We start from the raw sequence: 13177 nt of genomic DNA on the forward strand, positions 1-13177 counted from the left end.
AAAACCATTAATCATTATTTATAAAGTTTTATATCACACTATTTGTCATAAACATTGGTATTGACATTACTATGCTTATTAATAACTAAAATAGATTAAATTTTCTCTTTAATTTATGCACTCTATTTTCTATTACATAACATAAATTTCACCAAATCATTTGTTCTTCTATACATGTAATAAATATTAATATTATCGAACTAACTTATCAACAATTAAAATAGATTAACATATTTTCTTCTATATATACCAAATTAATAAAAATTTCATTAATACAAACATCTATTTCTCCATATATAATTTGTTCTCATATTCTTAGCGCTTAACCTTGTTTTACAAGCAATATTATAAAACTTAAAAATCTTGTAACTCAATAACATATTTACACAGTTGACAAATCATTGTATCTAGAAAACCAAATAATGCATATAAATAACACTTAAGACCCTTAATCAGGTAATTTCCGTTTATCTCATGCCTCTTTTAACACAACCCACCCGACCCCACACACATTTCATACGGTTTACAAACAATATAAAAAAAAAAAAAATTGATTGAGAGAGAAAGTGCCCCTCTCTTCTCCCCTATGTGACCCCCTTTATTTCCCAACTCAAACATTTGTTCTTGCTTCTTCTCTTGTCTCTAATATTATTATCATCACCAACATCATCATTATTATTATTATTATTATTACTTGCATACCTTCAAAAACATCATGGGGTTTTTGAAAGATGAAAGAAGTAAGAAGGCTTTACGAGGATTCAAAACCTTGTTCTTTTTAGTAACTATGATCATTTCCTTCATGTTCTTTTCGGCCCCGATATTGTTCGCAGTCGCAGACGCTTTGCTTCCCACAGCTCTGTTGTCCGCTTCGCTCTCACCGCCTTTATCCGACTCCCCAAAGGCGTTTTCGTTTATTCAACCCCTTAATTCTCATTTGATCAACTACGATTTTCGGTATTCGCTGATCGATATCCCGATAATTTCCATTATCCGATCAGCCATCATTCTTTGTGAGTAATCAATTTAAAAAACCCGGTCTAAGTGATTAGCCTGGATGCAGCCAGGAGGCTTCATGTTTAAACATGGGACCTCCCGGCCATGTGACCCTACCAGGCTAGCTCACCTGAAAGGGTTTTTACTTTATACCTTTTTATCGTATAAAATAAATATTTCTCTAATTAATTAACGATTTGACAATTTATGTTAACGTAGGTGTATACGGACTATGTGATGGTCCGGGGTTATCAAGGGGACCATACTTAGGAATTACGACAGTAAGTTCGGTGGTGTCGTTGTTGTTCGTATCGATCAAGGCGTCGTATGTGTTCGGCCGCGAGTTTACCTCGGTGCAAGTGGCTTTGTTTGTATGCTCTATATCGTTGGCAGTCGGACACGTCTTAGTGGCGTACCGGACTAGTTGTAGAGAACGACGGAAGCTTCTCGTATACAAAATCAACGTTGAAGCGGTAAGTATTTGTTTTGATGTATCGTCCTATTTAGCTGATAATTTTTATAATATAGTTGCCGTTTTAAAAAAATATATTTTTGAATAAAGATTCTTACCCATTAAACCTACAATAACCCTACCTTGAGTCCATTTATGCTTTATTTAATTCCTAAATAATTCACTATGGATTAAAAAGTTGTACATTATGCATAAGCTACTTGTAAGCCATCTCTCACAAGTTGTACATAACTGAAAAAGTGGGGCCGTTACAAAAGACGTGAAACGTTTTTTTCGTGATTTGCCTTTGTTGACTATTTCAACGGTGGAGAAGAATTTTAGGTGGTTGTATAAATGCTATATTAATATTTTTGTACATTTATTAATTAAAAGTGTTAATTATATATTTACATTTAACCAAAAGTAGTCAAATTAATTGAAAGGCGTTACATAGGGCTTTTGGCAAGCTAGAGTTATATTATTAATGTACAACTTATTAATGAGGGACCATGACATGTTACATGCCAACTACTAGAAGAAAGAATGTCCATTTTGTAGGGTAGTAAATTGATTTGACTCTTCGAGAAAAATACACTTTACACGCGGTTTGATTTTCTTTTACTTCAAAAAATATCTATAATTGTGGAGTTTTTCTGACATCGACATACGAAGCTGAATTCGGTCTTCCCAAAATATCACAATTTGTACGTAATAATATTCGTTTAAACGAATTTATTGAGTAATGTATAGAAAATGTAATGGAAACTAAAGTGTAAGCCACTTTAGAATAACATCTACCGAGTGAACCGAAAGCGTTATATGATCCATATTCGATTGGGCCGATTGGCATAACTTTAAAACAAGCTAAAGGGACTCTATGTTTAACAAAATTCCTTTGAAGTACAAGTTGAGATTCAACCAAACCCTTTTGGTATAACTCTAGCAAGATAATTAAAGATTTGATCTTTTTATTAATTGGAATAAAGGGTTATCTTTATTTAACAAGATTATGTATTTTTTTTATTTCAGGTATCGACATTCAAGAATGGGTTTCCAAGGTACTCAAAGATTCTTCAAGATGAAAGAGTGAAAGTAAAATTGCAAAACTAAATATGCAACCTTAGTAACTATTCACATCCCATATTCAATATCTTTTCAATGGCCAGCCAAGATTCCACATCCAAGTTTCAGGTAACATAATCTTTAAAAATTATGTTAGGAAAAATGTTCAAAATGTCCATTTGACTCTTGAAAACAAACATTTTGTTCATTTAAGGTTTCCTAGAATGTCCATGCTAAATCTAGTTGACCCGTATACTTAATAATCACTACCTGACTAGAATTTTCAACCAACCAGGTCACGCCATTGAGACTCCCAGATTTTTGAGAAAAAAACGTTTAACCAATGGGATTTTTAAGCGTTTCAACGAGATTCTCTTTGTCTTGCTACAAGATTTTTTTTTTGTTTCCGATGAGATTTTTTCGTCTTTAGACGGGGATTTTTTTTTTACTTTTGCTGAGGGTTTTTAATTTTAGCTTATTGGTTGAAGATCTTATCGAGTAATGATTATTAAGTAAGCAGGTCGACTAAATTTGGAGTAAACATTTTAAAAAAAAAAAACTGGTGAAGCAGAAATTTTGTTTAATCCGACATGTAAATGCACATTTTGGTCATTTTTCCCAATTGTCAAATTGCATTTGCTAATTTGTAATGTACAACTCATCAAAGCACGATTTTTATAGTTTAAATTTTCCCATTTTGTGGGCCATTGGTGTATAAATAATAAACATTTAACAAGGCTCATGCCAACCCATTTTCCCAGACAGATTGCTTGGTATCTAAAAAAGACTACTTTTTCCCATCAATCTGTCCTGTAATTGAACCTATTCAGTCATCACCATGTGCTCTTTGGCAACTTGTTCATGCCAACGTGGAATATAGTCACTTTTGTCCAAGATTTCAGTTAGGTTTAGTTTTTAATGTAATCTAACCTCATCTTGCATTAGTTTAATAATACATGGTAGGTGCATAATCAAGAACGTGAACGGTGAATCTAATCTTTGTTCGGTAATGTTCTTTACGCAGGTTAACCGAAGGAGAACCGTAACTTGATGGCCAAAGATGAAGAGATAAATGACCAAGATAATATATAAGTTTGGGTACATATCACATATGTAAACTATGAGTTGTGTTTCGGTCTTATACAAGTGGGGATAAGTATCGCGTTTGAGATCTGTCTCCCACGAAAAAAAACATGTATAGATTTTTTTTGGTTTTATCAGAGAATGAAATGTTTACACACATTTTTGTCGGTACGAAAATTAATAACATGGTATGATCTTATATCAAGATGTATATGCTTTATAAACATCTAGAAGAAAGTGTTTTGTAAGCATGTTCTATGGAGGTTATTTTTTTTAAATGAACATGGTTACAAGTCCCACATGAATGAATATTATTGTGGACAGAGCATAAAGCAGACCGGCCGGCCCGGAGAGGCAGAAATATTGTATAACCATCTTCCAAAAAGATTCTGAACAAGATGGAATAATAGCTGGATGGATACAAGAGTAGGCCTTAAAACATTAAAACAACAATCTTGTTGTGGGTACCAACACACATTCCGATTTTTATTTTATTATTTTTTTCCGAACGGCAACTTTTATTTAGACGGCACAAGCCTTACAAGACGCTGGGGCACGGCACAACACAACACAACTAAAACGAGAAGTTACACTAATTTTTATAAGATAAAAGCTTAAAAGATTACCTATTTTTAATCCAAAGAAATGTCAACGACTTGATCTTCTACACCGTTTAGGTAACCGTGTAAAGCATACGGAAAAAGTATTTTCGTTTCTTGTCTTCCAAATGTATCAAAAAGCTGTCAAAATGTGTTCGTGCAAAACTTTTTTTATTTTAAGATGCGTTGATGTATGAATCAAGAGAATATCTTTAACTAAAAAGACAAAAATCGGAGGATTATGACACCGCATATAATCGTGTTCCAAACCTACATGGTCAAGGGGCACGGGATGAGAAGATGGCTGGAGGTTTTACGACCTTCCACACACATACCACATTCAACCGAACTTACCATTATGGATCAGAACCATAGCGCCTCTTTTGTCACAAGCCAGTCCTCCTTCCTTACCTTCCACACAAAGATGCTGACTTTTTTTGGCACCCAATTGTTCCAAGACATAACAAAGAAGCCTGCTGGACTGTACACGCTAAACAAGGGTTTTTTTTCATAGATGCCACCGTATACTTTCTCCACGGGTCATCAAAGCCAAATCCAATCGTCCTTGGTATCCATCATACCAATTTTTATATTTAAAGAAAATTGTTGTGTGCACAACATATTACACGTTTGATAGAAAATCAATTTTAAGTTTAAGTAGAGAACCACATTTATGCATGGTTTGTATCAAACGACCCACTGTAAATTCATAGATCGAGACTTATTCGCCTACTCGGTTATACAACATAAAAGGGAAAAGAAATTTATAAGGGAGCATCAATTCTTTACATAATATATAAATACAATATGGGACATAACTTTGCACCCAACAATTCATGTTTTAAAATTGTTTTAACTTTTTAAAGTAAAAAATATTTATTTAAAAACTATGATATGTTGTTTCGTATATTATTCAACCAAACTACCCAACTATTGGTAGAATATCTTTGAAAGTTGGTTAGAAAAGACAATAATTAGAATTTAGAAGGTATACGTGCCTAATAATAGTAATAGTAATTACTAATTGACAAAAACGTAAATATTAAAGCACTCATGTTTATTATTATTATTTTTTTAATTAATACTTATTTTGAAGTTTTGTTTCTGGTATGTTTTGATGTTTAGTGGAATATTGTTCGATTTGATTTGTTTTCCATTCATTTCCAATTTCCATCTTTGGTGAGGTCATTGATTTTTAATTTAGATATTTTCAAACTTTGCATAAGTTTCGAATAGATACAAACAAAACAAACATGAGAAGGGGTCATAAAAAAATTGACACGGGTTGAAGAGGTAGGTCCCAGCAGAGGTGGTTAGGACCCGCAAGACTCCCTTAAAAGGAGACGTCTGCGCAGTTGAACACGCAAGACTCCTTAAACGGACGTCTGCGCAGTTGAACCCGCAGACTTCACCATAGGGACGTCTGCGCCGCGACCTACCAAACCCGCAGGACCCACCACGCTCAGAGTTGTGACGACCTCACATGCGGTACGCAAGCTGGTCCCGCAGGAAATACCTCCCTATGGTTTCCAAGTATCCGCCTGTTCCCGCAGGTGCGGATACCCGCCATTAGGGACTGGCCACCCGCGCAGCATGGCTACACGCATAAGGCTCAAACTCGTAATAATTCAGTAGTCACCTGAAGAAGGAATGAGCAAAGTCGGGAACATTCCCGCATAAAGGCGGGAGGGGGAAAACTCCCGCATAAAGGCGGGAGGGGGAAAACTCCCGCCTAAATGAGCCAGTCCGTATAATAATGAAGGATCTTTTGTGTGATACCTGACGAGGTATGGACAAAAGATCTGACCAAGGATACGACAGCTCACTGACAGCAGCATGGCAGACAACACGCCACAGCACTGTGACCAATAGCCGCCGCCTGCTCACCAACTCCTGCCATACCACGTGCCTAGCCTGTAGTTGGTGGAAAAGGAAAAGTAAACAGCACGCCTGGTCACTATCAGCCGCTGCCTATCCACCAATTACCAGCAGAGCACGCGTGTAGGCCACAGTTGGCAGAGTACTAGGCCGGCTAAACTTCCTTGGAAACCCACCTTCGGCTATAAAAGACATCAAATGGTATTATCATTTCATCATCTAATATCTTGTATAATTTACCTGATAACTGCTCTAGTATTCTTAATATACTTTTACATTCAAAGAGTAATATAGACTGATTCTCACGCCGGAGGGTGGTCACAAGGAGGAACCCCCCCCTTTCTTAGTGACGAGCTCACGGTGTCTGTTTTGCAGGTTATCGGAAGAACCATCTTGCCGGAATTAACCCCTCGTGGGAAACATCTATCTAACCCTCAGGTTACTCGTAATCTGTCGGGGTTCGACTGGTGTTTCTTCATTATACCCAAAATCTTTTATATTTTTAAGTAGGAACATACACAATAAAATTAATATTTAAGCGACTATCTACCATTTGCATTAGACATAATAACAAGAATAAAATTCACAATTTATAATATCCGAATGGTTGATTTGAGGACTTGGAAGCTATCTACAATTGATTCGTGCGAGTGGAAGATGGTCAAGTCCATATTAATTGTTTAAAGTGGTTTAAATTATCCAAGCTAACTTTTTAAAATATACTCGATTTATACAAATTAATCGTCTCAATTATACAATTATGCTCCATGAGGGCGGTTCAAAAATTTCATGATTGGTGAGGTGGTCAGTATTAAATCGTATATATACTATTAAAGAAAGAAATTCAAGAGTGCGCCTACACGGCTGCACACCATCTCTCCAACGCAGGTCTGCCATCGTATATGTTTAGCATATCCGCACATGACAGGAAACATCTAACTTGATGGATATCTTAAAAAAACAACTCAGATGATATCTTACATCACAATGAGCCAATGACAAAAACAACACCAATATAATCCTCAAAAGCATCGGATTTGCTTTGCTGTTTATATAAACAAGAAACCACACGACACATAAACGCACAAATAAAAAAATTATCGACAAAGTTGAGCCAAAAACTTGCACATATACTGGCTTTCATAAAGGGAATAATGGTCCAATTGTGTAAAGATATAAACTTTATGAAGCAAGTCTATCTGGATTACAACATAAAGTTGCTTATAAAACATATTTTTATTAAACAGTTGATGGATGGTTGGATGAGATAAAGATCTTCCAATGAGAGATACATACCTACTACCATAATTAGGTTCTTATAATAAAACAAACAAAACCACATCAGCATTAAGTGGATGTGTTTGGAACATGATTAGGAACCAGAGTGGCATAACCAACTTGTGCAACTTTTTTTTAGGTAATCTTGAGTGGTCTCTAATCAGATTATTAGTAGCGGGGAACATGCATAGCGTTAAAAAGATGTGACGATTAACCTTTAGGAGTGGTGTAGTGATAAACATCTTATCCCGTTTAGCAAATCTCCCAAGTTTCGATTTTGCTTACACTTCCCCAGGTTTCCTACGGTCCTACCATAACAACTTATGCTATTTAACCTCTCTAAAACACCTGCTCAGCAAAAGTTTCAACTTTAGTAGGGCATCGACGGGTCATGTGAATTTATGGTCACGATTTTTATGGCTAGAAAAATGGACGTGTACGACATTTGAAGATGGATCCTAAACAAAATAATTGAACTTTTTAGCTTCACGGACATATGAAGATGGATCCAATAAACAAATTAACAAAACTCTATAAGTTCTCTGTTGAAACATATGTCTGTTTTCAATTTAATATCAAACTTATGCTATATATGTGCTTCTCTAGTTGTTGGTTAACTTGTTTTTGTTTCTTTTGTGTGGTACGTGTTATACTGAGGATAATGGATTAGGCCATTTGGGTATGCTAGTTGTTTTGAGTGTGGGCTAAAGATTTGCAACTGAGTAGTAATATAATCGGGCTTAAGAATGAGTTGAATTACTAGTAATTTACTATTGAAGATGGGCTGGTTTATAGAGATGGGCTCAAGGCCCATCGCATCTTCTAATATATATTGAGATGTGTCAAAACTGTCGATTATTCAAAATGAATAACAAGGAGGTAACTTATACTAACGAAGTTTCTTCAAATGTCCCACAAAAGGCATTTATTTTTTAATTATTTACATTTTATTTAAAATTACTCGGCTTTCATCAAGCGTTTTATGAAGGGGTTTAGATTGGGCTATAGGTCTTTCTCATCTATGGTGGGTCCATGGCCATCTTCGAGAATTCAAACGCCTAAGACGAGTACTAAAAATGAACCTCGTATAAAACAAGAGAACGACGATAATTGTAACACGAACAAACAAAACACATAGTCATTTACTTATTGTAACAATCTCAAATACACAAAATAAAGATAAGTGATAAACAAAACAAAATTAAACGAACGAAGAGGCCCTCAGAATACTTCGAAGCAAAATTTCGTGCACTTATCACGAGACACCAGCCGAGCCCTGTATGGAGTCAAATACACTCGGCTACCAAACGAGTCACACACTCACCCACCGTTCGGCGATTCAAACTGTACGTCGTCGTTTTACAAACAATGAGATTCAATTTTGAGTTACCGGAACCTACCACAAACACCAACACCAACAAAGCCCTAACCCTAACACCAACACCACCGTCACAGTCACAGTCACAGTCACAATCACCGTCACCGTCTACTCCGGCAACCGATGACGTGGATTGGCTTCCTCTTCAAAACCACCCCGTTTTCTCCACCTCCAATTCATCTTCAAATAATAATAATAATAATAATAATAATAATAATAGTATTATTCAGAGGAAGCGGAATCTTATGGCGTGGGACGGAGCCTCTCGCTTATACTACTGGAATGTCAACACGCAGTCTCTCCATCGGCTTTCGCTTCGGTTTGGCGAACCGGACCCGAGCTTTATTCTCGCCACTTCGCCTTCAAAGGTTTGAAGTTATAACTTGTTTTAATTGCAAATGCAGTCAGTATTTGAAATTATATGGTTAAAATGTTAATAATTAGGGTTTTGCTGTAGTTGCCCGTTGAACTATGTTTGAGCCTACGAGTGAGCAATAACCAAACCGAAATTAACCGAAAACTGAATTAACATAAATCGGTTATCAGTTTTTATTGTACCCTTGGTTAGGATTATGTTATAATATAAAGTATATTTTTTGTAGGAATGATAAGAAATAATCTTGTCCATTAATTTTGACTATGGAGGGTTGAGATTAGTTTAGGGGAAATCAAGTGTGAACACAAGGTAAGTTGCATAAAAGGAATAACACATTTGTTCACTTTCTCTCTCCACATGCAACGCACATGCCAAATTCTCCCATCATTTTAAAACAGTCCATAACTTTTTTTTACGACGTTTTTATTGAAAAACAAATACACCATAATAACGAGTGTCTTTTTATCTTTTATATGAGTACCATATTGTAATATAAAAATTAAAAAAATTAGTGGGTTTTTTACAAATTGTGTTTTACCGAATTGTGTTTTACAAAATTGTGTTATACAATAGTATTTTTCATTGTGTTTTTTTTTCATTGTGTTTTTTCCATTGTGTTATTTACATTGTGTCATACAATTGTGTTTTTATCATTGTGTTTTTTTTTCATAGTGTATTTTTCCATTGTGTTTTTTTCATTGTGTTTTTTCGGACTTTTTCGGCGAGGTGGTGGCGGTGGGCGGTGGAGTGATGGTGGTTGTAAGAGATGAGTGAAGATGTAATTGGGATTTATGTAAGTGGGTTTTTGAAATTAATTTAAGTGGGTTTTGAGATTAAAGTAAGTGGGTTTTGATATTAAAGTATTAGACTAAAATACCCCCCTTCCTAGCCTTTTTAGGAAAATCAAACTTCTTATTTGAACCTAACCCCCCCTTGGTTAATAAAAATAAACCGAACCGAGCAACTCATGTTTTCATATATCTTTAGCTTTTATATCCCTGTTTCTTGTATTTATACCTCCATTTCATGTAACTTTAAGCAAAAGTTTTAGCTCAAGTTTGGTTTTGGTTATTAACCGGAGTTCACCGAACCGAAAACCGACAAACTAACGGAATAAATCGATTCATTTAGCTGAAAATCAGTTGGTTAATATATAGATTAACCGATAACTTTGGTTTTGCTAGGCTAATAACCGAACTGAACTGTGCACATCCCTAGACTTTAGCGAACTGTTCGGTAGGAAGTTCGTTTATGCTCTTTCGTTTAATAAACATGTTCGTTTAATAAACTTGAACAAGGAATGTCGTTCGGTTAACTAATTGAATAAACACAAACAGAGGCCAAGTTCGTTCAATTGTGCTCGTGAACATTTGATAACGTGTTGATTTACGTTCGTTAATGTTTGTTTGCTTATGTTTGTTCATTAAAAGTTTGTAATATCATCATATAGATTTAAGCAAAATTATTAACAATTAAATAAGTGTATACATGAGTATTATGTGATTATACTTTATATGTGAATTAACTTATGAGTATGAATGCTAAAAAAAACACCAACACAAACTTGGTAACTGACTGAACCGTTGACATTGACCATTCTCGGTTAACCAAATAAGATAAAGCATTGTTTGTGTTTGTGAACCGTTCACGGACAAGTTCATATATGAACGAATACGAAAATATAAATTTCGGTAGGTTAGGTGTTTGTGAACAGTTGCTTGTCTGATAAATACTTAATGGACGAACGCGAACAAGGCATTGTTCGGTTCAGTTTGGATCGTTTACAGCCCTATGAATAACCTGCGAATGTGTTTTGTACACTATAGGTATTGCGACCTGACGTGGAGCTTAATTTCACGGTAGATAGAATTACAATCAACAGACACGGATCAGCATTGCTCTTAGAAGGATCAAATGGATTATGTGTTATGTATCTGTATGGGCGTTCTTCATCAAAAGATAGTTCTGTTATATGCAGGTAATTAAATAAATATAACTTTTGGGTCTTAATTTTTTTCTGTTGTATTACTACATCTCTTTCGAAAACACTTTCATTTTACTAATTTGCAGGACGATCTATGTTGGCTCGAATCTCTACCTCAACACGAACAATGCAATACGGACTTTGAAAGTTTCATGGCACCCTTATAGTGATACTCATCTTGGAATTCTATCTTCTGATTCAGTTTTCAGGTCTGCAATTGAGTTTTCATTTCTCATTGGTTGTTTTATTTAGTTGTAGTTTATGACTGTATCTCGCATTTTGTAGGCTTTATGATTTGTCCTCAGCTATTGAGCAACCAGAGCAAGAATATTATTTACAGCCAGTTTCACGTGGTCGATCAAGGAATGCCTCATCAATATGCCCTGTTGACTTCTCTTTTGGTGGGGATCATTTGTGGGATCGATTTAGCGTATGTTGACTTTTAATTGTTTTTTACATGCTTTTGCTATATCGATTGCTCAACTACTTGTAATATTTGATTCTGCAGGTTTTTGTTTTGTTTAGTGATGGTGCAGTGTACATCTTATGTCCAGTTGTTCCTTTTGGGAGGTAAAGTTGCAAACTTATATATGTTTCCTTTTAAGCAATATGGTATGATGCTATGATCTCATTTATTTATGTTGTTACAGCATGTACAAATGGGAATCTGTATTGGAGATATATAATGATGCTCAAACATTTGGACTAAATTCTGGTAGCTCAAAAGCCTCTAGTAATGAAACTCTGGCAATTTCTTGGTTAGAAGCCACATTTCCTGAACTGGCTAAACAAGCAGCAGAAGGCGGGGTTCAACCTGCACTAAAGTCCCATCCTTATGCTCTGTTTGACGCATCAGTTCCATTGCAGGTATCTCTTTTTAACTACTTTTAGTATTATTTAAAACAATCCTTAAAACAGTTTTTATAAAATTATAGGGACCTTTGCATAAAGTGTACCATGGAAATGAAGAAGATTCTGAATTCAAAGTTACCGAGTGTGAGGGCCGAGCTGTCAGTTTTCTTTACAAGGCAGTAAGCAAATATATATATATATATATATATATATATATATATATATATATATATTTTGGAGTTTGAAAATCTTGATGCTTTATGTGGTTTCTTAGGTTTACTTTGAGCTCAAACACCATGGACCTCAACTAAAGAAAATCATTGACGAACAACATGCTCGGTTACGTGAGGCACAACAAAAGCTAGCAAAAGTCGAAGAGAAACAAGAAAAGTTGGAAAACCGATTAGATCGTGCAATTGAGACTCATGGTATGTTGGAAGAACGGTTGATAAACCTGAGAAACCTACCAGGAATCCACAAGAAGCCATTGTCGAAAGCAGAGCGGGAGTTCAAGATGGAGCTTGGTAAGTTGTCTTCAACTATTATCTTTCATCTTGTTTGACCAAGCCATCCCATTTTGAAGATGGTTTTGTTTGTTTTATGCAGACAGATTTAGAGGATTAGAATTAGACGCGTTGCACACGACCATAGAAGCTATAAACGGTCGAATAAAAAGATACTCTTCTTTTTCTCCGCAAACCAAAAGACCGAATCAAAGAAGGCAGATTGCACTTGCAGGGAGGAGGAAGGGAAATGCTGAAGATGATGAGATCTCCCACCTCAAATCCGCTATCGAAAAGCTTTCTTTGGTCAACAGCGAGAACACCAAAAAAGTCAAACTTGTGGATTCGGCTTTGAGAAACCGCGAAAGCACAAGTTGAGGAAAGGTAACATGTTACAACTTCGTTCGAAATCAAGAATTATGTTATTACTAGCTTTGAAAGATTGTGAAATGCTGAATAACTTTTGTGTTGGCATTTTTGATTTTGAGTTCAAGAAAATAGTAGTATTATTTTCATGTTATAGAATATTTAATGTGCTTATAAATTACTCAAATATCACTTCAATTAGTTTACACAAACAAAAGGTGTTAAATTTTAACACCCTTGTTTTAAAAAAATAGTGAAATTATATACTCTAATTTAAGTGCATGGTTTGGTTTGGGCTAAAACCGACCCAAAACTAAAATTTTGGTTTTTAGTTTTTTGAAAAGCGTTTGGTTTTGTTTTCCTAATGTTGC

At 35.3% G+C, this 13177-nt stretch overlaps 2 protein-coding genes across 3 annotated transcripts; both read left to right on the forward strand.

Moving 5' to 3' along the window:
* The first annotated feature begins 641 nt into the window (after positions 1 to 641).
* Positions 642 to 3565, forward strand: LOC143570069 (uncharacterized). Of its 2 annotated transcripts, XR_013141855.1 has the most exons (4): positions 642 to 1013; positions 1216 to 1469; positions 2477 to 2638; positions 3534 to 3565. XR_013141855.1 is itself a non-coding variant. In XM_077055819.1 (3 exons), exons 1-3 carry the CDS (start codon positions 716 to 718, stop codon positions 2555 to 2557), a joined length of 633 nt encoding a protein of 210 aa, XP_076911934.1. In that variant the 5' UTR covers positions 642 to 715; the 3' UTR covers positions 2558 to 2653. The 2 variants fall into 2 exon arrangements, 1 of the variants encoding a protein (XP_076911934.1); XM_077055819.1 differs by lacking the exon at positions 3534 to 3565 and having other exon boundaries at positions 2477 to 2653.
* A 5150-nt stretch (positions 3566 to 8715) lies between these two features.
* Positions 8716 to 12913, forward strand: LOC143570079 (nuclear pore complex protein NUP88-like). The gene is made up of 9 exons (XM_077055825.1): positions 8716 to 9093; positions 10928 to 11079; positions 11172 to 11294; positions 11371 to 11515; positions 11594 to 11655; positions 11736 to 11952; positions 12021 to 12116; positions 12212 to 12461; positions 12544 to 12913. The coding sequence occupies exons 1-9, from the start codon at positions 8716 to 8718 to the stop codon at positions 12816 to 12818; spliced, it is 1698 nt and encodes a 565-aa protein (XP_076911940.1). The 3' UTR covers positions 12819 to 12913.
* Positions 12914 to 13177: the final 264 nt, after the last annotated feature.

Source organism: Bidens hawaiensis, unplaced genomic scaffold (genome assembly GCF_021521415.1).
Source record: "Bidens hawaiensis isolate Kalapana, Puna unplaced genomic scaffold, B.hawaiensis_p1.1 tig00024820_1, whole genome shotgun sequence".
In the NCBI taxonomy this organism is placed as follows: Eukaryota; Viridiplantae; Streptophyta; class Magnoliopsida; order Asterales; family Asteraceae; genus Bidens; species Bidens hawaiensis.